Below are 27,912 nucleotides of genomic sequence, written 5' to 3'. Positions count from 1 at the left end.
TGAGTTGATTAATAATAGCTTTTGGAGGTTCTGCAGCAAAATGTTACTCTTTTGTTTCTTTTTTTTTTTTAACATGTTTGGTTTTAGTTTCTAGTCTGGTTGAAGGAGAGGACAATTGGTGGGTAATAAACCTTCTTTGTGGTGTCTTAAAGCAAATGCTTGAGATTTCTTTAATCTTATAGCCTAATGAAGTAAAGTGGTCAAGAGTTCTAGAACCATTGAAAAACAAAGTCAGAATTCTAAACTGAAATGGAGGAGAACCTAAGGCGAATTAACTTGGGACAAGTTAACAAAAGTGCTGTGTGTTATGAGTTACAGGAGTCCTCAGCTCATTAGCACCTTGAAAGTTTAAACAGATAAATTCTGAGCTCAGTCTTTTCAGGATCAAAATATCTGGGGATAGGATTGATTGCCTATTTTATGATGTACACTCTCTGTAGGATTTTTTGGTGGGTAGTGTTAGGAAATACATATTTCAGAAAAGAAAAAGACCAATTCATGTTGACATTTCAAATTCAGATTGATGATTGCATAGTTTTTTTTTTTTTTAACACTTGTATCTTTTTCTTTATACTGAGTGGCTTAGTTCCTAACAACAGTAGCTTAATTATATATTTGCTTTATCCTGATTCAGATGTTAATTAATAATTATATATTATTATTACATTATAATTATCAATATACTGATATGCATTTATAACAGTAATACAAAGAAATGTTTTAAACAGCATAGAATTTCATAATACCAATGTTACTGCTCACAGTAAGATTTCATAATGGCATTTAAGGTTTTTTCAGCTTTTCATCTTTGTACCATATTTCCAGTAAGACTGTATAGTCAAAATTCTGTGTTCCAAAGTCACTTGAAATGATTTTTTTCTCTGTGCAGTTATGCCAACAACTTGATGCACAGTTACACTTTTTTTGTTTCCATTGGTTTTCACTTTTTAGGGGTTGCATTTCTAACTAAATACAAAACATTTACGTGATTCCAAAGTCCAGCTGTGTGTAACTATATCTGTTCAGAGAATTTTCACTTTCATTCCTTCCCTCTGTAGGTAACCATGTCCTTCCTTTCCCTTATAGGTAGCCATTTTTATTAATTTTTCGTTAGTGATTTTTTTTTGGGTATAGAAAGGAAAAATATATCCATAAATTCATATTTCTCTCCTTTTCTTACATGATGTTGGCATACTCTAAGTGCTTTTCTGCATATTTCTTTATACATTTAATCTTGAGATCAGTTTGTATGTGGATATAATGATCCCCTCAGTCCTTGTTATGGTACATGGTATTTTACTGTATGTTCCATCTTTTATTCAGCCAGTACCGTATTGATGGGCATTTGCTTTTTCTGGTCTTTTGGCATTATAGTGCTACAGTGAATACCTCTGCAAATAAGCAGTGTAGTGTTTCTGCCCGTGAATTTTGGGATAGATTTATAGACGTGGGATTGCTAGGTTAAGAGTAGTTGCAACTGTAATTTTTCTGGGTATCATCAATTCCCTTCTATCCACTTGGTACCCTTTTGCCACTCCCACAGCAGTGTGTGCAGTACCTCTTAAGCTCCTGCCTCTCTACCTGAGCATAGCATGAGACTTGAATTTTTGGCCCATTTGGTAGCTGGGAGGTAGTTTCTCCATACAGTTTTATTTTGCATTTCTTTTAGTTTTAATTAAATGAGTCTATTTCCATGTTTAAAGGCCATTTTCATTTCTTTTGTCACTGGTCATATAGTTTTCCCATTTTTCTATCAGGTTGTTGGTTTCTTCCTTCAAGACGAAGTTTAGGAACTCATAATATATTACAGATAGTCTTTGTGATACACTGTCAATCACTTTCAGGTGACTGGTATAAAAGCTACCTTAATAGTGGCAAAATGAAATACACAAGGAGGCTCTAGATTTTTGAACTACCAGGAAACGACATTTGAGTTCAAGGCTTTCAGTTCATGGTAGTGTTCATTTTGGTCTTTCAGCAACTACACTCTTATTGATACTGTTAGGTTCTTAAAATTAACAATCACTTAAGCATTACCTTGTAGTTAAATTTGGGGATATAGAATTCAGGCAGGAAAACCTTAGAGATAAGTAATCCTGTTTAATTCTATTTAGAATACTGTTTGAAGGCTTTTTGAAAAGTAAGAATATAAATTTCTGATTTTGAGGGATTTTCTCCACTAAATTACTTCTGCAGTATCTGGCACATCATAACATAAATTCTGTGAGATAGTTATATCACTTGACTCTGACAGATGGTCTTTGTACTGTGTATTGAGTTAATGCTGAGAGACTTAAAAGACACTTCACAGGGTGTTATTTACAAATTTCTTTTCATACATTGCATTATTCATACATGAGCAGCTTTTTCTTTTTAAAATCTGGCTTTGTAATGCAACCCTAAAACAATTAAATGTCTTTTCTGACAATTAGTTATTTTTGATGTGATTTCCAATTTAAAAATCAGATATTCTATTTTTCTAGAAGAACCTAACAAGACATGTGACAGCAGTAACCCTAGTGCCACCACTGCCTCCATCCAGCCTAACCTGGAGCACAGTAACAGCAGCAGTGAGCTAAGCTCTTCCCAGAGCGAGCCTGCCAAGGCAGCCGATGACCCTGAAAATGGAGAAAGAGAGTCCCATACACCTGTCTCTATTCAAGAAGAGATAGGTAAGGATACACTTCATACAGCGAAAGGAACTTTTTTTTTTTTTAATTTTTAATTTTTTAAAATACAAGTTTGATGGGGGTGGGAAGATTTGGATTTTCTTTCTTTTTTTTTTTTTTTTTAAAGCATAAGTAACACTTGGACTCAGTGCTTTTGTTTTTAAAAAACAAACATATAGGAAAAAAATTCATCTATTTCACACCCTCTCCCCAAAGGTAACCACCATTAATTGGAATTGTATCTTTCTCCGTGTAGTTACATTTATGTATGTATGCTTAGAAAAAACACTTTTTAAAAAAATATATAAACGGAATCATTCTGCACGTATTGTCTGCATCTTGCTTTTTTCACTCAGTAATACATGTAGGGGTTCTTTTCATGTAATAAATTGAATTTATTCTTTTTAACTGCTGCGTGATATGCCACAGTACAGATGAACCATAATTCATTTACTGTTTCTCTATTAATGGACATCTAGGCTGTTAACAGTTTTTTCCTTATTACAACTAGTGGTGCTTTTTAACATCCTCAACATGTATCTTTGTCTACTTATGTAAGTATTTCTGGCAGTGTAGGTACAGTAAGTGGAATTGCTGGATCATATGGTAGGTACATTTTTAAAATAGTGATGGCTATTGCTTAATTGTACATTAAAAGAAATGTATACTAATAATTTACATATATATGTATTTCTTCACATTTTCACCTTTTGCATTTTGGCCAGTGGTATTTCATGAAAAAATTTGCATATCTCTGCTTACTAATGTGGTTGAATTTCTTTTCATGTGTTTGCTGAACTTTCTGTGAATTGCTTATTCATGTCTTTTGCTCACTTTTTCCTCTTGACTTTTGATATTCCCCAATGAGTTTTAGGAACGCTTTATGTATTTTGGGTATTAATTTTTTATTTTACCTCTATACTTAAATAGGCATTGCTTGTTTTGTACAGAAAGTTTTTACGTTTTTTTATGCATTTAAATCTATCTTTTTCTTTAGGATTTCTCTGGATTTTGTGTCTTGCTAAGTAAGGAAGACCATCTCTATCCCAGGAACATACATATATATTACAGTAATTTCACCTAATACTTTATAACTTTGTCTTTAATCCTGCTGGTGTGTAATTTTGTGTATGAGATGGAAATCTATTTTAATTAAAACCTTTTCAATTGCAAGTGACCAAACTAGCTTAAACTAGCTTAAGTGAAAAGGGAATTTAATTAGCTCATGTAATTGGGAAGTCCAAGCCATCATCAGGCATAACTGGACCCCCAGGTATCAAAACTCTTTCCATTTTCCTCTTTCTGTCTCAACTTTTTGGATCTGCATATGTTTGTGTCTTAACCTCATTCTCTCCTAATACAGACAGGCTTTTCCCAAGTGGCAGGGAAGATGGCCTCAGCGGTTTGTATTCATAAGTTTCCATGGTCTGTGACCCAAAGGCAAGGCCCCTACTTCTGCTCCAAATCAAAAGTGCTTGAGGAAGGAATTTGAGTGGCCTATTGGACATATTGTTCCCACCCTGTGGCCAGGGCAGGCAAGGTATTATGATTGATGGCTCCAGCAAAAGTATATGATTGGAGTGGGGTAGGAATGGTTTTCCAAATAGAGAGAGATGTGAAGTCAGGAAACAGTGAATATCCACAGTTCCACCCTAGCTCAGGACAAGCATGTGTATCCAAACTCAGAAGCGCTTCTGCCTAACATAATGCAAAGGTCTCACCCACAACTGAAAATTGTTTCAAAAACTTCTGTCCCCAAATTACACCTGATAACATTGTATCTAGGATTTCTGTGTATTGTGTGTACTATTTTGATTACATCTGGACGTGGCTTACCTTGATCTTACAATCCATGAGCCAGGTTATGAGTTTTAACTACCTGTAACACTCATTATCCTGATGGTGGACGGTATTCTCCGATAAACCTGGCTGGCATTTTCTGGGACATTCTCCGGGAGGATGGATATGGACAAGATGTGAGAAGAACATGGCAAGATCCCCTTGCTGGAGGCAATCCTGCTTTACCAGCCTAGGTCCACCTGTCAGGGATGGCCTGCTGGAAATTGCTGTAGGTTTGAATAATTATACATCCTGTTTGACAGGTTTGGAGTTTTTTCTGGCAGTCATACCCCTTGTATATTGCTTGGACCCCCAGCTCGTACCTAATGCCCAGAAACTTGGCTCGGGGTACCTGAAAGTAAACCCCCTTCACTTACCCAGTTTGTCAGCCCTAGCCCTCAGGTGAGCAAAGTCTGTATAGCTCCTGCCTCTTGACATCATTAAACAAAGAGTTAGGGAGACTAGGGTTGAGCAGCTCTGGACTCTGCCTGCAGGCTGCATCACTGTGATTCCCTCCTTTGTAACAGGGAGAATACACCTTTTTGCAGGGTGTAGTAGATAATGACCTCCACTCTTAGCCTTGTTCCCTTTCTCTGTTCCTTCAAGTGTTTCCCCCAGGGATGAATTTTCTGCCTCCTTGCCCTTATTTGCACTAAATTTAGCAAGTGGCAACAAATGGACTCTTGCCTATTGGATCCTTGGCTGTAAATTGAGTGGCTTCAGTTTAAAAAGTGCCACGCTGTTCCCTTTCTGCTTTTAGGAAGTCTGGGCTTGATTAAGTGAGGTTTAAAATGTCTTTATTGGAGAACTTCAGTGATGGTCCCAAGAAGTAGTCTCTATAGCTCAACATGACCGCGTCTTGATTTAGTCAGTGGCATTATTGTCTGCTTGGTTTTTCATTTGTGATTGCCACACTTAGTTTTTAAAAACTGAAAAAGGAAAATGAGGTCTTGTTTAACTATCTGGCCAATGGAAATCGGATAGTGATGCAATAGTTTTAGAATATATAGGAATTTTCAGCTGAAGTGAGATTCATGGAAAAGCAGAAGTTGCTCCTTGGCAGTTAAATCCATCACTTGAAAAAATTGATGTTATGAAAATATGAGAGGCCTTTACTATATTTAAAAAAAATTAATGCAGTTGATTTTCACATGTACATTGTCTGCAAACACAAATAATTACCTAGATTCCTTAGGAGAACATGCACTTTATGTTTATAAGCTTTAAAAGGTTAGGTATTTGAACAGACTTTCAGTGGAAATCTTTCTAAAATTAATTATATCCTTTTAATACAGAAATCCACATTGAATATATAAGGCAATATTTTATCAGTTTGCATTTCGAGTTATGTTTGTTCCTTGTTAACCTGTAGCAGCCCTTCCCCTTTTCTGGTAGATGACCTTTACAACAGATGACCGGGCATATTTGAATTTTCTGTAAAATAATGACTCACAGTGAAGTTCTGACATACTTTCTTTGGAGTAAAACTTTGAAGAACTAATCCATTTGCTTTGGGTATTCAAGGACTTTTTCTGTTTGTTTTCTGGATCTTAGTTGTCTACCAGATAGAATATTTGGATTAGTAAAGTATTATTACTTGTTACATATAGTCTACTTACTATCAGCAATTACTTTGGGCTTTTTGTTTGATAACAGGTGATTTCAAATCAGAGAAGTCTAATGGGGAAATAAGTGAGTCTCCTGGAGGAGGAAGAGGAGCATCTGGTTCAACTCGGATTATCACCAGGTTACGGAACCCAGACAGCAAACTGAGTCAGCTGAAGAGCCAACAGGTGGCCGCTGCAGCCCATGAAGCAAATAAATTATTTAAGGAGGGGAAAGAGGTGTGTTCTTTCTGTTTAAAACAAACATCTCTGGAATGTGAAATAATTTTTAAAATAGAAGCAGGATGTTTGTAGACATATACTTTTGAACTGTATTTTCCTGACTTCGAGAGTGTAGTGTGTAGGAAGATTAAAAGTGTTAGGTTTATATTATGATAGATGTACACCCCAGTTTCAATCCATGCCTAGAAATGCTGGACATGGATAGTATACTTTCTTATATACGGTTAGTTTTATTGTATGCAATTCTAAAGAGATAGAGGCTTCTTTTTCACATGTGGGAACAGGTAGGCTCTTTGTGGGCTTTATTAAAGGTCTGATGCTCAGATCTGACTGGAGTCACTTTAGGTGAACCTGCCACTAAAGGATGGGACTTGACCTCTTGACAGCAGACAGTAGTGTGTAGAACATCATCTTAACCCTGATTCTGAATAAAAAAATGGAAGCTAAGACTCAGTATTTCTGTCCCCCAGCCAGCCATGGTGATTGAATAAGGGTCACAGTTGTGTCTTTCAGATTTGAGAATTATTTGCAGGGTAGATATTTGCAAGAATATGCAGTGTTTTTAACATCATAGAAAAGGCTTTAAAGCAGAGGTTTTCAGGCTACTTTTTCACTCTGACCCTCAGTAGGACATTTTTCATAGCCCAGTGTGCACGTACGTGCTCAGTTGTGTCCAGCTCTTTACGACACCACGGACTGTAGCCCACCAGGCCCCTCTGTCAGTGGGTTTGTTCTGGAAAGAATACTAGAGTGGGTTGCCATTTCCTCCTCCTTTAGGGATTGAACCTGTGTCTCCTGCATTGTGGGTAGGTTCTTTACTGCCGAGCCACTGGGGAAGCCCTTAGCAACCTAGTACATATATTTAAAAGTTTCCTGAAATAGTATTTTACCTTAATGTGTGGGAAGCACTCTAGTATTTTCTTTTCTAGTCTATTGTATTATAGTTCATTTTTTTTAAAGCTGGATAAGGCCCACTATTGATTTCACAGGCCACTAAAGGATTGGAATCAACTATTTGAAACACTGTTTTCATATATCTATGGGCTCTTATCTAAAGCTGGAATGATAAAAGGAACAGAATAAAATACATTTTTAGGAGTGTACTTTGGAGGGGAATAGTACCTGTAATGCCCTCATGCTTAAGCCGAACCCCTGTGTATTGTAAGCTTGAGATAATGACTGTTGAATGATTTATATATCACACATTGGATTTCAGGTGTATATTTGAGATATATAAAAGCACTTACTAATGTCCAACATATAACAGGCACTTTAATAAAGCTTAATTTTTTTTCTTTTTGCAGGCACATCTTGGTTGTTTAATGATAAATAATTAGCTTTCGCTTATAACTGAGCTTTTAACTTCAAAAGTGCAGTCATAAGATGTATTTTAACTTACTTTGAATGATAAATTAAAAACTGTTGAAAGACAATTGATCAGATTTATTATACATTTGACACAAATAATGGAGTCTTTTTTTATTTTCTTGGCCAGGTACTGGTAGTTAACTCTCAAGGAGAAATTTCACGGTTGAGCACCAAAAAGGAAGTGGTCATGAAGGGAAACATCAACAATTATTTCAAGTTGGGTCAAGAGGGGAAGTATCGCGTCTACCACAATCAGTACTCCACCAATTCATTTGCTTTGAATAAGCATCAGCACAGAGAAGACCATGATAAGAGAAGACATCTTGCACATAAATTCTGCCTGACTCCAGCTGGAGAGTTCAAATGGAATGGTTCTGTCCATGGGTCCAAAGTTCTTACTATATCTACCCTGAGACTGACTATCACCCAGTTGGAAAACAATATCCCTTCCTCCTTTCTTCATCCCAATTGGGCTTCGCACAGGTAAAGGAAACTAAGGTTTGTTTATTGCTGTGAATATAGTAAGTATTTATAAAATGATTATTGCAGTTGCACACTTTAAACTGTCATTTAAAAATATGTTTATATTAAAATTTTAAATAAATATTAAAAAATTTGGCTGCTCCAGGTCTTTACTGCAGCATGCAGCATCTTTAGTCCTGGCATGTAGGGTCTAGTTCCCTGACCAGGGATGGAACTCAGGCCCCTTGGATTGTGAGCATAGAGCCTTGGCTGCTGGGCCACTAGGGAAGTCCCTAAGCTGTCAGTATTAGTGAATTGAATGACATCAGTTTAGTCAGCAAAACACTGAGGATGTTAGGAATATGAGTGTACTTCTGTAGTTACTGAACCGAGACTTCCCTGGCAGTCCACTGGTTAAGACTCCATGCTTCTAAGGGCATGGGTTCAGTCCCCGGTCAGGGATCTATCCTGCATACCGTGTGGTATGACCAATAAATTGATTAATTAATTGATTAATTTAAAATATAAAGTTAATGAACCAACACTGACATTTGGAAGATTTCTGGAAAGCAGTCTTTATTCCTGGAACCAAATGGAGTCCCAACAAAGTTGGGACATCATAGAAAGTGTAAGGATTCAGAGGACTAACTGGCCTCTGAGATTCCTCCAGTGTTCAAAATCTGTGATTCTGTGAGGTAGAAACTCCAGTAGTAGTGTGTTTTGTACTTGATTAGCCTAGAGACATACGCCTCATATATATGCTTAGTCACTCAGTCATGTCTGACTCTCTGTGGCCCCATGGACTGTAGTCTGCCAGTCTCCTCTGTCATGGGATTTCCCAGGCGAAAATACTGGAGTGGTTAGTCACTCCCTTCTCCAGAGGATCTTCCCAACCAGGGATTGAACCCAAGTCTCCTGCATTGCAGGCAGATTGTTTACCGGCTGAGCCACCAGGGGCTCCCCTGGATGAGCCCATGGACAAAGGAGCCTGGAAGGCTACAGTCCATGGGGTCACAAAGACTTGGACATGAGTGAGTGACTAACACTTTGACATGCCTTATAAGGTAAAGTTGTCATAAATTACAACTCTGGTGCTTTTAATTTAAAGATCAACAAGATGGAATTTTGTTTTTTCCTTTTTTCCCCCACTTCTGAAATATAGGGCAAATTGGATCAAGGCTGTTCAGATGTGTAGCAAACCCAGAGAATTTGCATTGGCTTTAGCTATTTTGGAGTGTGCAGTTAAGCCCGTTGTGATGCTGCCAATATGGCGGGAATCTTTAGGACATACCAGGTAAGTGAATCCTGAGCCTTATGAATAATGTGTTATACCCCCTTTTGGAGTATTAGTCTATTAATAATGAAAGTCAATGTCTTTAAAAAGCCATATTAAAGATTTAACTAATCTTGACCGCAAAGAGTCAAACACAACTGAGTGACTGAACCCAACCTTGACCTCATTTTTCTCCTCTCTAAGGTATAACCCTGAATGAATATTAGTTCTTATTTATGATATAGGATTGTAATGAAGATCAGAAGAGATCAGGTATATACAAATGAAAAATATTTTCTAAAGTAAAAAAAACATCTTTAGGGACTTTACTGGTGGGCCAGTGGTTTAAGACTGTGCTTCCCCTGCAGGGAATTAAGATCCTGCATGCTGTAAGGCACGGCCAAAACAAAAAAGAAACTAAAACAGCAACATCAAGTGAAAGCACTTTTATTGAATAGGAAGAGTGCTCATGTTTTTTGAATATTTATTCTGGAATGTGCTGGAGATCTGATATATTTAGAAACGAGTATTTGGCCCAACATAATGTAGCTCCTAAGTAGTCCAAGAGTTACGTGACTTTAGCACCTGGTTAACAAAAAGGATAACTATTGTGACGTAACTCTACTTTGCAGCTCGAATGGATTTATTTTGTAACTTTAATTTTTAAAAGTTCTTATTATAAAAATAATATAAGCTTACAGTGAAAACCATAAATTATTATTTAATGTGATAAGTAAGACTGCTTCTGAAGAACTATGGATGGAGGTTCGTGACATTGTACAGGAGGCACTAATCAAGACCATCCCAAAGAAAAAGAAATGCACAAGGGCAAAATGGCTGTCTAAGGAGGCCTTACAAATAGCTGTGAGAAGAAGAGAAGTGAAAGGCAAAGGAGAAAAGGAAAGATATACCCATTTGAATGCAGAGTTCCAAAGAATAGCAAGGAGAGATAAGAAAGCCTTCCTCATGGATCAGTGCAAAGAAATAGAGGAAAACAATAGAATGGGAAAGACTAGAGATCTCTTCAAGAAAATTAGGGATACCAAGGGAACATTTCATGCAAAGATGGGCACAATAAAGGACAGAAATGGTATGGATTTAACAGAAGCAGAAGATATTAAGAAGAGGTGGCAAGAATACACAGAAGAACTATACAAAAGAGATCGTAATGTCTCAGATAACCATGATGGTGTGATCACTCACCTAGAGCCAGACATACTGGAATGTGAAGTCACGTGGGCCTTAGGAAGCATCACTACGAACAAAGCTAGTGGAGGTGATGAAATTCCAGTTGAGCTATTTTAAATCCTGAAAGATGATGCTGTGAAAGTGCTGCACTCAGTATGCCAGCAAATCTGGAAAACTCAGCAGTGGCCACAGCATTGGAAAAGGTCAGTTTTCATTGCAATCCCAAAGAAAGGCAATGCCAAAGAATGCTCAAACTACCGCACAATTGCACTCATCTCACACGCTAGCAAAGTAATGCTCAAAATTCTCCAAGCCAGGCTTCAGCAATACGTAAACTGTGAACTTCCAGGTGTTCAAGCTGGTTTTAGAAAAGGCAGAGGAACCAGAGATCAAATTGCCAACATCCGCTGGATCATGGAAAAAGCAAGAGAGTTCCAGAAAAACATCTATTTCTGTTTTATTGACTATGCCAAAGCCTTTGACTGTGTGGATCACAACAGACTGTGGAAAATTCCTCAAGAGATGGGAATACCAGACCACCTTACCTGCCTCCTGAGAAGTCTGTATGCAAGTCAGGAAGCAACAGTTAGAACTAGACATGGAACAACAGACTGGTTCCAGATCGAGAATGGAGTACGTCAAGGCTATATTGTCACCCTGCTTATTTAACTTATATACAGAGTACATCATGAGAAATGCTAGGCTGGATGAAGCACAAGCTGGAATCAAGATTACTGGGAGAGAGATCAATAATCTCAGATATGCAGATGACACCACCCTTATAGCAGAAAGCGAGGAAGAACTGAAGAGCCTCTTAATGAAAGTGAGAGAGGACAGTTAAAAAGTTGGTTTAAAACTCAGCATTCAGAAAACTAAGATCATGGCCTCTGGTCCCATCACTTCATGGCAAATAGATGGGAAACAGTGACAGACTTTATTTTCTTGGCTCCAAAATCACTGCAGATGGTGACTGCAGCCATGAAATTAAAAGACGCTTGATCCTTAGAGGAAAAGTTATAACCAACCTAGATAGCATATTAAAAAGCAGAGACATTATTTTGCCAACAAAGGTCCGTCTAGTCAAAGGTGTGATTTTTCCAGTAGTCATGTATGGATGTGAGAGTTGAACTATAAAGAAAGCTGAGTACAAAGAATTGATACTTTTCAACTGTGGTGTTGGAGAAGACTCTTGAAGAGTCTCCTGGACTGCAAGGCGATCCAACCCGTCCATCCTAAAGGAAATTAGTCCTGAATATTCATTGATGGACTGATGCTGAAGCTGGAGCTCCAATACTTTGGCCACCTAATGTGAAGAACTGACTCATTGGAAAAGACCCTGATGCTGGGAAGGATTGAAGGCGGGAGGAGAAGGGGATGACAGAGGATGAGTTGGTTGGATGGCATCACCGACTCGATGGACCTGAGTTTGAGCAATCTCCGGGAGTTGGTGATGGACAGGGAAGCCTGGTGTGCTCCAGTCCATGGGGTCGCAGAGAGACACCACGGACTGAACTAAAGACTCCTCCTGCCTTCCCTGCCCCTTTGAGCCCACTCCAAAGATATAATGCTATACTTTTAAAAATATATATTTTGTGTTGCTTTTTACAGCTGTGTTTTACCTTATAATGAAAAATTTTAAAGAAAAGTAAGTATGCCTGCTAAATATTTTTTATCTGTCAAAGGTCGCTGTAAGTTTTCTGTAGTCTTCCCCACTCCTCCCCCGCCAACCTGTAATCTTACAGATACTTTTTTCCCTCTCTCCTTTCTCCCTCCTATTTTGAATGTAATTGCTGCTCCTGATATAAGCTTATACAAATGGAATGGACTTAAATTCTTCCTAGGATTAAAAATAACTTAGATACTATTACAGTTTACTAATCTTTATGAGATTATCAGGAATAAAAAAAAAGGGAGAGGTCAAAGGACAAATAACCAATATCAAGAACATTTCTGATTTTCTGTCACTGATACTGGTGATTTCAAACCTTCAGAGTCCACTGACATAGCACTCAGGCTTCCTACATCTGTAGAGAAAGCATCCTGTTGAACGCCTTGTTTTGGGTGGGAAAAGGGTTGAGAAGGAGGAGTTCCACAGGTCTCAGCCATTGGACGTAGGGCAGAGGCCATGCTTTTAGGCACGAAAAGAATTTCTGGTTCAGTTTGAAGGATATCACTGTGCCTATCAGAGTAAGGATTTGGGCAGGACCAGATGATTTCATAAGAAAGTTTTTCAAATTTTAGGAAAACAGGTAATTCTATTTAAATTGTTCCATATGGAAAAAAGGAAATCTTGTGCATTAGTTCTGTCGGTATTATAACTTGATAAATAGGCAAATAGTTAAATGGAAAAGTAAGATCCTATCTCATTTATTAATATTTACCATTGATTAATAATAGCAAATAGAAGTATATGCAGGAAATCTTAAAGCATTAGGAAATATACTCAGGAGTAAATTAAAAGAATAATAAATCATGACAAAATTGACTTCCTGTAGGCATGGAATGTTTGTCTGTTTTTAGGAGATTATTAATACCATGTTATCTTAAGAAGTCAGGGAAAACTTTGATTTTCTCTTTAGATGTCAGGGGGGTATTTGTTTATTAAGAAGATATGAGTTCATTATTAATTCTTGTGTTAAGTATTAAAAAATACTCAAGTAACTAGAGATAGATGAGTAATTACCCCCACCCACCCTGCTTGGTTGTAAAGATACATTTCAAACCAAACCATCATGTTTTTTTATGGAACTCTTGAAGTTTTCCCATTAACATTTAGGTGGAACAAAACAAGAGAATCCCCACTGTTACTGTTAACTTTTCCTAAAAGTATTAGTTAATGCAGTTTGCCAAGAGAAGTAAAACATATAGGTAAATGTAGGGATAGTTATTTAAGTTGGTTTAATTATATACCTAATTGACTGAAAAACTGTAAAACAATATGAAAATTAAATAAGGTGGCCCCTATACTCTACAATAGGATTTATATATACGAATAGTAACCATGAGAAAAATACAGTGAGAGTTCTGAGTTAAAATAACAAATTAAAAAGTCCATTTAGTTTTGTTGCCTACTGAACTCCACCATAGCTATGGCAAAGGGATTCTTTTTCAAAGCATAAACCAATAGGGACAAGGGAAACCACAGAGAATGCAGTGCCGTGTAGCTGTGGAAGCAGTATTGCAGGTGAACAAGGGGTACCCTAACCAAGAAACGCAGATCCCAAGTCAGTGGGGGAGAACGGAGAATTTTCACCAGTCACACTACAGAACCCTTGAAAGGCACGGAAGCAGCAAGTGCAGAGCAGTCTGCTTTCTGGGCAGTGCAGCTGTTTACACCCGGTCCTGCCGGCTTCCCTGAGTGTGGAGCGTCTTCTAGCCCTTGCTGATGGCCCCACCCTGTGATTGCACCACAAGAAGCTCTTAACTTGTGAAGTGTGACCTGGAGACAAGATTATTTTTTCCTGGGGTGCTTTTTTTAATAATGACAACATTGCTCTTGCTCATGCAGCTGGTTTTATTCTTGCTACTGGGTTTTCAGGACACACATGTAGGTGCTTGTGAAACTATGAAGAAAAACAAGGAAATGATAGCACAGCACAGAAGTCAGCATAATGCCTGCCTGGGGTGGGACATTGTAGCTTAGGATGTAGTCGTTGTTGACAAGGGTATGTTTCTTAACCTGGTTACAGTTTCCGTGTTTTTAAAGATTATAATGAAGAAAATATCCAGCAATAACACAATACCTCAAACCAGGAATAAATTTAATTCAGGGCATGTGAAGAAATCATTTATATATATATATATATATATATATATATATATATATATATATATATATATATAAAGGCTACCTTGGGACTTCCTCAGCAGTCCAGCAGTTAGGACTTCACACTTCCATGGTGGGTTCAGTCCCTGGTTGGGGAACTGGGATCCACATGCCACACGGTGGCAGCACCCCCTCCCCTCAGCGCCTCCCCCACCAGAAAGAAAAGATATAAAGGATATAATTTGAGTAAATGGAAAGAAACATCATATGCTTCCATGCAGTATACTAATTATGCTAATTTAATCTATCAAAATTAATTTTCATTTGCAATGTGAATAGTTTTCCGTTTGGAGGGTAAGGGAGACTTGACCAAAATGATACTAGTATTTCCTCTAGAAAACTTAATGTGTAAGAAAAGGAAAACAGGTGTTACAGAAAAAGGATTAGATATTTAGAATGTGTTTTGAAGCTACAATAGTCAAAATACTTTGTCCTAGAGAAAAAGTAGAGCAATGGAATCAAACAGAGAATCCAAAAATAAACCGAAACACACATGGAAATCTACTGTGATAACTTTTCCTGTCAGACAAGGAAGGAGGGTGTGTGTGGGGAAAATATCATCCAAATTCCTGCTTCAGCAAAAACATTCATCAGACAAATGAGGATTAAAAAGAAAAACAACATACTGTTAAAAACAGTAACAGAAAGCTTAAAAAGAGAGCATGGATTAATTTATATTTTTGTTGTGATACTTTCTTTTCAAACAGATATAAAACCCAGATGCCATAGATGAGTAAAGTGGATATATGTATTTAAAATTCTCAGTGGAAAAATAATATAATCAAACTCAAAAGACAGCTGAGACATTGAGGAAAAATATTTGCACCACAAATGGAAACTTTCCTTTAAAATGAAAAAGACCTTTTTTATAAATGAAATATCCATAACCGACAAGACATAGGATTTGAACAGGCATTTGGCAGCAAAATAAATGTGAAAGGCTAGTAGACATTTAAAAAAAAAGGGGGTTACTTCTCTCATAATTAAATGTAAATAAAAAACAATGGGACAGTATTTCTTCTGTCTCCGTTGGGCTAATTAGAAATTTGGTACTGACTTGAGTGAAGGTATGGGAAAGCAGGGTGACTAGAGTTGATGGCGACGTGAAGTGTGTAATTCTGCAGAGCAATTGGGCACTGTCAGCATTTTAAATACAATACTCTTTGGACTCAGCCATCCTACCAGTGGGAAACATGTTTACTAAGAAATAGGAAGACAGACGCAGCAAAGCCCCATGGACATGGGGAATAGAGTGAGGCTCATTCCGCACTTGGTGGCCCGGGGTCTCTGTGAACCGCGGACGTATGGAGGAAGCCCCTGTGCCCAGTGTGCCCCCCAGTGTGGAGCAGCCTGTGGAGGCTCAGACTACCAGCCTCCAGGGGTTTGATTCCTGGGGCCACCAGGCTGCCAGCAGTAGCCAGGATTTCTGCCCAACCACGCAGAAGTGAACCCCTTCATAGCTCACCTTTCTTGCTGCTTTTTCCCATAAGGATTGTCTCAGAGGTGTTGAGAACAATAGAAACTGCTCTGGTAGAGGGAAATAGTAGGTTAGCTACAATACTACCTCACTGGCCTGGCATCCCCAGCAAAGAAAAGCGTTTGTCTTTGGTGATGAAGATGGACCTGTTCCTCCCATGAACACCAAGACCACAGGCTGAGTGCCAGGCTTAGCTGTGTGTTCCCAGAGTGTCAGTGCACTGGTGTTCTCCCCAGACAGTGCTTCCTTTCTGGCCACCATCTGTGAAGATGGCTCAGTCACTGTGCCATACCTGGCCTTTCATAGGAGTTTAAAGCTGAGCCCACAAAATCCCTGTTGAGAAATGCTGTTGCTTGTGGCTCAGTCACTCCTGTAGTCTGGAAAGCTGAGGCTGTCTGGTTTTCCACCAAGCTGTGCCTACAGAGCTTGCCCCACTCCCTGGTTCCAGGAGTGGCTGCAAATCTATGGTATTTGAGACTAAGTTAGTCCCTGGTGAGAATTTCCTCCCTTTCCTCTTCTCCTGTCATTTGTGAGAGAATGAAGAACCTTTGCTATACTAGTTGTGTGCAGTTAACAGATTCTAGGGTCCTGTAGTTATAGGGACATGAAACTTGTTTCAAAGTGGAGATAGAAGGATTTTGGTGGAAGGATGGAGAAATAAAAAAATAATTAAATCCCCTCTTACATCTTTGTAGCACCTACCGCTCCCCCAGTTAACAAAAGAGCTCTTTCTTCTTTCCATATAGCTGTGCATTTGAAATTATCTACTTCTGGGTAGGGTATGATAAAAGCAGTTCTTCTACCACTAGGGCTTTTAGAGACAGGAGCTCCTTTGTAGATTTTGGTTAATGTTCTTTTTTATGGAAAATACTCCCATTCACAGAAATCTAGTGTAATCAACTTAAAACCTCACCACAGACTCACCCATCTCCTTACAGATAGGTGCAGTGGTATCTGATTTCCTGCCTGAAAAAAAGAGCATGGTCTATGCTGTACGCCTAATGATTATTGCCTGATTAATGTGGTCCTTCCTGCCCAACCCTTCCAGTCACCCAAAAGCAGGGTCCCTGTCTCTCTGCTAGTAGGAAGCCTAAATTCTATGTTAGTGGACCCTGTGAAGGCGCTACAGCCCCAAATGCTAAATAGAAATATTGGTTGATAAAAGTTTTGGGGCTTGTTGATCTTTTTTGGGGGAGGCAAGAAGATAATGTATCTTAGGGTTTGGAAAGATCTAGGCAGTTTTCCATTGATTAAAAACTGTGTAATTGTATTTATAATATAACATCCTTTGTGTGATTATAATGTTGGTATATGCATGAAATAAATTATAAATGAGTCATTTCTTATGGAGAGGCGTATGGGAAGGACAGCAAGTTTTATTTTTGCCTTTTTGTACTGTTTGATTTTCTACTGTTACATAATTGTATATCTGCTTATGTTTGTGACTTTTCAGTTTTCCGGGTTGTGGAATTGCAGTTAGTCATTCTTTGCTTTTACCGTCTTAATCTTCAGTACTGTATTTTTATCTTTTTACTTTTTAAATGTAACTCTGTCTTTCTATTCATACATTCTTAGGTTACATAGAATGACATCAATTGAAAGAGAAGAAAAGGAGAAAGTCAAAAAAAAGGAGAAAAAACAAGAAGAGGAAGAAACAATGCAACAAGCTACATGGGTAAAATACACATTTCCAGTTAAACATCAGGTAATTTTTAGTATGATGTTATTTAAAAGTGTTAGCCATTTCTGAGACTTTGATTCTGTGACTTTGAATACTTAGTAATTTTATTTTACTTTTGATACACTCTTAATTAACATAGTTTGAATGAAGTAAATCTAGCAATTTTATAAGCATAGGTTTTTATTAGTAAAATATATGTGAGTCATCAGACCAATTTGTAGAAATTGTTATAAAATGTAAAATTGTTTTTTACATTTTTTTGTATCAGACAGGAATATTTAAGTTTCTTCAGAAATCTTTGATTCTGGGTGAAAATAAAATTGGCAGATTAATTTGCCTGACTGTTGATTTTATTTGGTAAAAATATGTAAAACCACATGTGCTTTATAAAACATTTTCATTCTTGTTTAATCAGCATGTTTTTATTTACACCAGGTTTGGAAACAAAAAGGAGAGGAATACCGAGTAACAGGATACGGTGGTTGGAGCTGGATTAGTAAAACTCATGTTTATAGGTTTGTTCCTAAATTGCCAGGCAATACCAATGTGCATTACAGAAAGTCAGTAGAAGGAGGTAAGTAACTGAAGCTGTTTTCCTGCATAATTTTTTCTGATCCACATTCTTACAAATTTGTAGTATATTGACAATATTTTGGATAAAAGTTTTTCTGAAATTCTTTCTAGAATGTGTAAAATTACTAATGTAGTTTAACAAGCTCTCATTTTTAAAATTACCTTTATTCACAGGATTTTGATACTTAGGATTCTAGCTTAAAAAGGTGAGAGAATAGAACTTGTTGAAAGAAAGAAGACCTCAGCTACTTAATTGTCTTTCTAAAATCTTAAATTCAATACTACTTAACTTCTTGAGGAATCAAATATCTGGTGACTTCAGCATTGTAACATAGAACCAAACCAGAAAGAAAGCAGTAGAGGCTTCCATAACACTGTCACGTAAAGGAGATATTAATTCAGTTTATGCCATTGGCTGATGACTTCAGAATTTAGAATCACAGAACTCTAGAGGTAAACTGTCCTTTTAGGAGACCATGTATTTTGAAACTCATGTTACATGAACAAATTATTTCATGAAGATGTTAAGGGACGTACTGACGCTCACACAGATGAAGAGTAATCGAATCCTGGCTAAAACCTGTGTCTCCTGGCTTCCGTTCCCCTTTCTGCACTCTACCTTGTCAAGTCTCCTTTGTTATCTAAGTGATTTTCAAAAGCAGATCTGTTCACTCTGCAGTATAATTTGCTGATTTATGGTGTGGTACGATTTTTGTTCGGGAAACCTGTGTTGTAGGCCAAATAAGTACACGCTTAGCTAACTGATTTGGCTTACTTGTGAATGGTTCTTGTGAAACCTAGACTGGTAGATTTTTGAAACTATTAAAGTTGTCATTGAACTACCTTTAGTAGATGCTCAATAACTATTTGCTAAATAGAAATATTAAGTATTCACTTACTTATCTGATTATATTCGAGCTAAATGTCCATTATAATAAATTCCAAAAGATTAATTTTTTATTCTCATTTCATTGCTCTAGTTACTGTGTAGCAGTTAGAATTATGGAGAGCTTTTAATTGTGTCTGACCTGCTTTGTCCTATGTAGTAAAATCCAGATTATTGATATACAAAACATTTAGGCTTTTGCAAATTTATTTTGTATCCAATTTCCTTAGCATGGGGTTTTCTATTGTCTTAATGCTGGGCCTTTATCCAGCCAGCAGGTGCCGTGTTGGTCTTGGAGCATCTTTTGAGTCTTTTCCTCCCTAATCAGTTGTCAGCAGGGGAAAAAACTTGTAGTAAATCAGATCCAAACAAGGCCACACTTTGCATTTGTTTTTTTCTCTTTTCAGTGACACAGACTTAAATATTCTTAACCTGGGAGTCCATAGATAAACTTCAATTCTATCTAAGAATCCATTGAAATTTATTAACAAAAGCTTCTGTATGTACTTTTTCCCTAGATAGGGAATCATAGCTTTATCCAGTTCTAATATGGTTCTGTAATACAAACTATGTTAGAAACCACCGACGCAGACTTTCTGGGGTCAGTGAAGAGAGCGAAATAGTGTCCTATGTGAAGATTCCTGACGTGCGTCTCAAGTGTAGTCTTTACTTCTATGGTTTAAGTCAGCTCAGCATGTGAGAAAGTATGTAGTATATTCGATTTTCGTTTTGTGAATTAAAAATAAGGTATAAATTGCTGGAATATACTTCATAATTTCCACTAAAGTAGGTGTATTAAAGTAAATTGCTAACATTTGACATACTTGTAATTACTATGTACTTGGTTCTTTTTAGTTAAAAATAACATGGATGAAAATATGGATGAATCGGATAGAAGGAAAAGTCCACGAAGCCCAAAAAAGATAAAAACAGAGCCTGATTCTGAGAAAGGCGAGGTAAAAGACTCTGATGCTGCAAAAGGAGCAGACCAAAGTGAAATGGACATTTCAAAGGTTACTGAGAAGAAGGATCAAGGTAAGGAGAGTCAAGTGTGGAGGGCACCTGGGGGTGATAAGAAAGCACTGGATCTAGTTGGCACAGCAGGAAAGGTACTGCTTTGTTTCTTTTCTATAACAGCATTATTGAAACATGGTTCATATGCCATATACTTCATCCACTTAGAGTGTACAGTTCACAGAGTTGTTCAGCAGTCACCACGCTCAATTTAGAGCATTCTCATCACCCCAGACAGAAACCTCATATCCACTAGCAGTTGGTCCTCTTATCTTCCCTAAATCCCAATCTGCTTTCTGTCTTTATGGATTTGCCTGTGTTGGACATTCCGTATAAATGGAATCAGGTAGTATGTGCTCCTTTGTGTCTGGCTTCTTTCACTTTGCATATTTTCAGAGTTCTTCCATGTTGTGGCGTATATTAATATCAATAGTTCATTCCTTTTTATTTACACGTAATATTCTAGTGTATGAATACGTCATGTTTTGTTTATCCATTCATCAGTTGATGAACGTCTGTCTTTTTGGCTGTTAAGAATAATGGTAATAAGAACATTTGTATAGAAGTTCTTATGTGAACAAATGTCTTCATTTCTCTTGGGTAAATATGTAGGGATGGAATTGCTGAATCAAAGAAAACTCTGTGTTCAGCCTTTTGAGGAACTTGTCTTTTGTGAACAGTTGTTTTTTAAAAACTAAAGGAGTTAGATAATGCATAAGCCTTAAGATGTTTTATAAGCCTAAAATAAATGAAATCTTACGTGAAGGTACTGGTGTATGCAATAGATATCATGTACTAATTTTTTATTGTGACATTCCATCATTTTTAGATATTGAGAATCAGAATATTTAAATATTTGGTATGTATGTGGTTTTTAACCTTTTATAAAGTTTAGCCCTGTCCATTGACCTACTTTAATCACATCAGGAACTTTTAAATATATAGCTATTTATAGTTAAGATTTTGAATAAAAGTAAGAAAAACTGGTATTTTTTTAAAATAAAAATATTATCATGAATTCCACATTTCAGGCTAAAAACTACATTTATATCAATGTCTTTGTTTCACAGATGTAAAAGAAGTTTTAGATTCTGACAATGATAAATCCTTTAAAGAAGAACCGATGGAAATAGATGATGATGTGAAAACAGAGTCCCATGTAAATTGTCAGGAAAGCTCTCAAGTAGATGTGGTCAATGTCAGTGAGGGTTTTCATCTAAGGACTAGTTATAAAAAGAAAATCAAATCATCCAAACTAGATGGACTTCTGGAAAGGAGAATTAAACAGTTTACACTGGAAGAAAAACAACGCCACGAAAAAATGAAGTTGGAGGGTGGGATTAAAGGTTCGGGAAAGACCCCTACAAGTTCTGTGAAAAGTCTGTCTGAGTCACCAGTCATAACGAAAGTAAAAGAAGGATGTCAGAGTGACTTGCTTACACAAGAACAGAGCTCTAACACAAGTAACGATAAATCCGAAGACTCAACTCGGGGATGTTCACAGAGTGATTCCTCAATTCTTGGAATCACTGACCCTGATCATACAGCAAACAAACTTTATTCAAAAGATCAAATGTTAGAGGATGTCTCCATTCAGAGTGCAGACACACACTGTCAAAAACAAAATTCTGTTCGAAATGACATGGACGAGGGTCTCTCTGACCCTGCCAGTGAAGGCCAGGAGCCCAGAAAGATGAAAACAAAAGGAACTGATTTTCTCATTGATGACCCTAAACTAGCTAGCGCAGATGAAATTGGCACTTTGATCTATAAGAACAGAAAACCATTCATACAGGAAGATAATGACACCACTGTGTGTCCCTCCCAGAGCCCTTTGCTTCCATCAGTACCTAAAAGTACTGATGATAGAGATATCCCGTCTCTGTCAAAAGCAGTAGACTTTGAAGGAAAACTGGGATGTGACTCTGAATACAATAGCACTTTGGAAAATAGTTCTGATACTATGTCTGTTCAGGACAGCAGTGAAGAAGATATGATTGTTCAAAATAGCAATGAAAGTATTTCTGAACAGTTAATAACTCAAGAACAAGGTAGTGAAGGCTTTGAACCACTGAAACGTGAATTTGTTTCAGATAAGACTACTGGAAGCTGTGATGACAGGCTGCAGAGTAAGGTAAATGACGCAAATGGTAGAAAGCCAAGTCAAGATCAGAAACTAGAGGATAGACCACTTAATAAATGTATCGATCAAAACAGTCTGAAAAGTGTCACTGATAAAAAGAATAATGAAAACCGAGAGTCTGAAAAGAAAGGACAGAAAGCAAGTACCTTTCAAATAAATGGAAAAGATAATAAAGCTAAAGTATATTTGAAAGGTGAATGCTTGAGAGACATCTCTGAGAGTAAAATAGGAAGTGGTGACATTGAACCAAAGGTTAATAATATAAATAAAATTATTCCTGAAAATGATATCAAGCCTTTGACTGTTAAAGAATCTACTGTAAAGCCATTCATGAATGGTGATGTCATCATGGAAGATTTTAATGAAAAAAACAACTTGGAAACAAAATCATGTTTACTGAGGTCTTCGGATGCTGAAGGTGACTACCATGATAGCCTGGAGACACTGCCATCAACCAAAGAGTCTGAGAGTGCCCAGGCCGCCATGCCTCTGCCGTCTTGTCCAGAAGGCAGTTCATCCAATCAGGTAGAAGATATGGAAATTGACATCTCCAAAGTTAAGAAAGTTACTTCGTCCCCTGTTACTTCTGGAGAGGAATCTAACCTCAGTAATGATTTTATTGATGAAAATGGCCTGCCCACCAACAAAGATGAAAATGTCAATGGAGAACCTAAAAGAAAAACGGTCATCACAGAAGTCACCACCATGACGTCCACAGTGGCCACAGAATCAAAAACCGTAATTAAGGTAGCAAAGGGCGATAAGCAGACTGTGGTCTCTTCCACGGAAAATTGTGCCAAGTCCACTGTCACGACCACCACTACAACAGTAACCAAGCTTTCCACGCCCTCTGCAGGCAGTGACGTGGACATCATCTCTGTGAAGGAGCAGAGCAAAACTGTGGTCACCACAACAGTGACAGACTCGCTGACCACCGCAGGAGGCACTCTGGTAACATCTATGACCGTGAGCAAAGAATATTCCACAAGAGACAAAGTGAAACTCATGAAGTTTTCAAGACCCAAAAAGACTCGTTCAGGTACAGCTCTGCCATCGTACAGAAAGTTTATCACCAAGAGCAGCAAGAAGAGCATATTTGTTTTGCCCAATGATGACCTAAAAAAATTGGCCAGAAAAGGAGGAATCCGAGAAGTCCCTTACTTTAATTACAATGCAAAACCTGCCTTGGATATATGGCCATATCCTTCTCCTAGACCAACCTTTGGTATCACTTGGAGGTATGTACTTTCAAATGCATTTGAGGGAGGGAGAAAGTTTTAGAAAAATTGTCTAATAAGAATATCTCATTTATGAGATAATAGAAACAAAACAGGGAAATATATATTTAATGGGCATGTTAGTAATGGAAATAAGATACAGAGTTTTTAACTCGGCCAGCTGGTAGGTACTAAAGCTTGCTTAGGGAAAAAAAAATGTTTAAAGACTGAAAATGTAAGGGAATCTTTTAAAATGAAACTCAACTTCACTTTTCATAAGACACAAGAAATGTGTCAAACATAGTTGTTTTTGTGGTCTAACCTTCCAGATATTGCCATGTGTTTGCTTTGGGAATGAAATAATCACAGAATTAGATACTCATCAACCTTCTGGAATGTTTGTGTTTTATTGAATATTTCTATCAGATAATTCATAAAAACAGAAGACATAGGAGACATGCCTATGACTCACACAAGGTTCATCATAATGTAGAAATCTTCCTGAATGTAACTTATTTGCAATGTAAACATTTGTTTTGGAGTTCTCTGTTATTTTTGTGAGGAAAGGTAATCCGAGATTCCTTAGAGAATTTTTTTAAACCCAGAAATAGTCTTAATTTAAAATTTTCTGGGCATTAAGCTTTGAGGATGAGTCATAAGTACAAAGAGTTGGCAGTTGTAAAATCATGTAGTTTTAAATTGGGGAAGGAGCTTAGAAATTCGTTATCTTTTTTCAGCGCGTAGTAACTTGCCTCTGGCCACAGGGGGAGTTAGGAGCAGTGCCTGGTTTTCCTGAATCTCAGTCCAGTCCTTTATCTGCTGTATCGCATTTCACATATTTGCCCCTTGCTTTGTCCTTTTCCATGGCCTCGTCTTTTTATCTCTTCACCTTTACATCTGAAAAGGATGGAACATGAACATCAAAAACAAGGAGTTCTGTGGGACAGGCGCAGAAGCCAGGAACGGTCTTATTTGCAGTTAGTTTTCGCCTAAGATCCTGAAGTTCATGACGTCAGCAAGTTCCTGAGCAGACGCCATTTCACTTTAGGCTTCATGTCTTTGTGTCTTTAATACGGTTTCTTTAAGTTGAAATCATACTTTTTCGGTTTTCTTTATATTACAGTTAGCATTAAAAAAAGAAAGACTGTAATGAATACTCAGTATGAAGGAATTAATATGACCATAGTTGGTTTGACCAAGTTTTTTAATAACTCATCTTTTGATTTGAATTAAATATCATCACTCCATTACACATTCAATAGAGACAGCTGAAAAGTACAATTTCTCTGCAGGGCCTGCAATGAAGGATTTGCAGAATCCTGCAGGGAATCAAGGAACTCTTCATTACAGTTCATGGATTTGTAGGATTACTCTGCACTTTTCTGCTTTCTTCATTGAGAGCGGTCCCCAAATGTATCCTTGACTGTCCTGCAGGTAACTTCTTTCCCACTGGAAAAGTTACTGTGTACAAATACTTTAATTAAAGTGACCTGGCACTTGTGGAGGCCCACCTTTCTGCTCCTTTCTATTCTGAAATGGAAGGTAGGCTTGACTGGGAAGCACTGTTCTCTGAGCCAGTTCTGTTCCCATGTTGCCCAGGGCCCTTCTCTGCACGGCTGGGTGTCAGAAGCCTTGTACTGTTATGTTTTAATATGCACTGGGGGCACAGTTTGTATCTGTTTAGTTCATTTCTCATTTTTCAATGAGAAATGAGATGGAAATACCTTCTTATACATTTGAAACAGGTATTGCCTTCAGATATATGCTAATGTCTTAATTTGCTGAGGTTGAGAGAACCATAAACCCTTCTACCTAACGGAGGCATGGGTAAAAATGTAATTATTTTTGACTTCAGAATGCATTTAAAAATATATATATATATTGCTATAAAAACCATGCATGTGAAACGCATTTTTCTACTCACACTTGAATAAAAATATGTCTGATGCTTAGAGTAGGAGCTAAGAGTGCCAAAGGCACACATGTTTGGTCTTTATTAAATTTAATGTTAAGGCTGAGCAATATTGAAAAAGTGAAACTTGTCTCATTGACTCATTAGGGCCTTTTTTTTCCCCCTCTACACTGTCCATTCCCGTACTCTCTTTTCCCCAGGCCCTTATTCTGTGTATCATGATCACTTTGACCCCATAGTGCTATTAGAAGGATCCTTCTAAAACACAGATCTATCCTGTGATTATTCTGACTAAGCTGAGCAGGCAGGTGTGTTGGGACTTCCTGGTGGGTCAGTGGTTAAGGCTGCCCATTTGCAGTGCAGATTCCATCCCTGGTCAGGGAACTAAGATCCTACATGCTGCACAGTGCGGCCAAAAAGCTTTTAAAATAAAAATCAAGAGGACGTGTTAACTACCGCAGGGCTGGGAGGGGGAGAGTGTTTGTCACCTGTACGTCCCTTTACAACCTGTGCAGAGCTGTGTGCATTTTAGAGATCTCCTTAGAGATGGTCTCTGATGTCCTTTAATTCTTCTGTTTGGTGTAGCACATTCTGGCTTCCGCCTTCCTCTCTCATGCCAGCTCCATCTCTTGCTACACCTCCACACCCCTCCCCTCCAGTCCTAGCACACCAGATGTGGTTTCTAGGAAGAAGTGTGAGCCCTCATGCACCTTCCTCCTAAGCACGTGTGTGCCCCGTTGCCTTTGGTCAGCTGCCCCCACACCCTTGTCTTTGAGACTCTAGCAAAGCTCTCATCCCCATCCCTGAGCCAAATCCGATAACCGCTTCCTTGTGCTTTCCTCTGTTAACAGCTCCTGAGGATGTAGGAAGAGATTAAAATTCATCTGTGTCCCCAGCTCCTTTTACTTATTTGAACACATAGATGACACTCAAGTGCTTTTTGGATGAATAAATGAATGAACAGGCTCTAACGCATGGATGTGTTCCCCACCTGGTGGTGTTTCCATTGTAAAACCAGAGATACTTTCAAATTGTTTGTTGAGAGTGAGCAGAGGAGGAAGAAAGAGAAAGAGAAAAACCTCCAAATAAATATCTGATTGCTCCCGTGAGTCTGAAGTTCCCTAGGCATCTCTGTAGGGGTGTGGTCCGAAAGTGACACCTCCCCCTCGCCTACCCTGTGCTTCTTAGCATTTGCCCTCTAATTTAAGAGCTGTCTGTACAAGTCAGAGGGCTCACACGCTGGTAGTACAGGGAAGAAAATAATAGTACTATAGGTGGAAAAGGGAAGTTAAGAAGTAGCAGCAACTTTTTGGCTAGAGCTTTTTTTTCTCACATTGTTCATTTTTCTAACATTAAGAATGGAAAGCATTGCTTTTCAAATACAAATTGTTTTAAGATTTACCTGAACCTCCATTAGAGGAGGAAATTAATTTCGTTTCATAGTTCTTCTCTACAGTACAGTCAGTGTATTCATTTCAGTATGTGGAAATGTCAGTTAAATACCTAATGATTCAAAACCGCTAATAGAGAATTGACAGCCTAGAGCTACTTTACAATATACTGTTTTTAAGACATGATACTCATTGCAGTTGTAAATTCATTCTGGAATGCATTTTTAATATTATTTTTAAAATAATATCTAAAATGTTCGATAACTTTGTATATAGTGCTTAGGAGGAACCTGAACACAGAGATTCCCTTGTCTTCTGACTAGTAATTAATACAGTAATGTCCTTTTATTTTATTATTCATTGTATCAAAGAATTCCGAAACTATACTAATGTTGCTAAAGTGATATTAGTTTTAGCAGTATTTACCATCCAGTAGTTCCATGTTTTGCAGAACCACCATTTGAATACAAAATTTTGGTCCATCTGGAAAGCTCTTGTTGAATTTATGAGATCTTCTTTGTTTTTGTTTTGCTTTTTGAGAAAATTAAACATTTTCAGATTTGTTTCAGCAAAAATCAGTCAGTTAAGATTTTATCCTTCAGATCACTTATCACACTGCTAACATTATTTATTTCTTCATATTTATTTTCTCTCATAATTTTTCTAACACATATTTTAGAACTAGGCTAAATTTATAAAATCTGTATAAATTATTTCCATATCAGTCTTACAATGAAATGTTCTTGTTTTACAAATTTATATGGCATTTGAGGTGACTGCAGCCCCTTTTTAACTTGTTAGATGCATGTCATGCCTGGGAATAAAAAAGTTCTTTTCTTAAGGGACACGTAATAACCAAAGCATTTACAAAGCCATATTATAAATATTGAAGTCACAATGAGGACAAAAGGCAGTCCTTCCGTTTAATACAGTGTGTGTATGTGTGTTTATATACATACATGGTTTTTCTGGGTTTTTCTTTCAGGTATAGACTTCAGACTGTGAAGTCCTTAGCTGGAGTGAGTCTTATGTTGCGGTTACTGTGGGCAAGTCTGAGATGGGATGACATGGCAGCTAAGGCTCCTCCAGGAGGAGGGACCACACGGACAGGTAAGGGGTTTCTTATTTTCTAACTTAAGTTTAAAA

The 27,912-nt window shown here is 37.6% G+C and overlaps 1 protein-coding gene across 2 annotated transcripts in view; it reads left to right on the top strand.

The window, feature by feature from the left end:
• The window catches only part of BPTF (bromodomain PHD finger transcription factor), a 134,666-nt gene that overhangs the window by 66,390 nt on the left and 40,364 nt on the right, over positions 1 to 27,912 (top strand). The window contains exons 6-14 of one of the 2 annotated variants that reach the window (XM_027517715.1): positions 2,484 to 2,672; positions 6,165 to 6,352; positions 7,851 to 8,206; positions 9,348 to 9,479; positions 17,525 to 17,654; positions 18,066 to 18,204; positions 19,945 to 20,124; positions 21,174 to 23,484; positions 27,752 to 27,876. In XM_027517715.1, the coding sequence (XP_027373516.1) occupies positions 2,484 to 2,672; positions 6,165 to 6,352; positions 7,851 to 8,206; positions 9,348 to 9,479; positions 17,525 to 17,654; positions 18,066 to 18,204; positions 19,945 to 20,124; positions 21,174 to 23,484; positions 27,752 to 27,876 (3,750 nt within the window). The remainder of the gene's footprint in view (positions 1 to 2,483; positions 2,673 to 6,164; positions 6,353 to 7,850; positions 8,207 to 9,347; positions 9,480 to 17,524; positions 17,655 to 18,065; positions 18,205 to 19,944; positions 20,125 to 21,173; positions 23,485 to 27,751; positions 27,877 to 27,912) is intronic. The other variant, XM_027517714.1, reaches the window with a different exon arrangement.

The sequence above is a fragment of the Bos indicus x Bos taurus genome, chromosome 19, assembly GCF_003369695.1.
Source record: "Bos indicus x Bos taurus breed Angus x Brahman F1 hybrid chromosome 19, Bos_hybrid_MaternalHap_v2.0, whole genome shotgun sequence".
In the NCBI taxonomy this organism is placed as follows: domain Eukaryota; kingdom Metazoa; phylum Chordata; class Mammalia; order Artiodactyla; family Bovidae; genus Bos; species Bos indicus x Bos taurus.
This window is presented reverse-complemented; position numbering and strand designations above follow the sequence as displayed.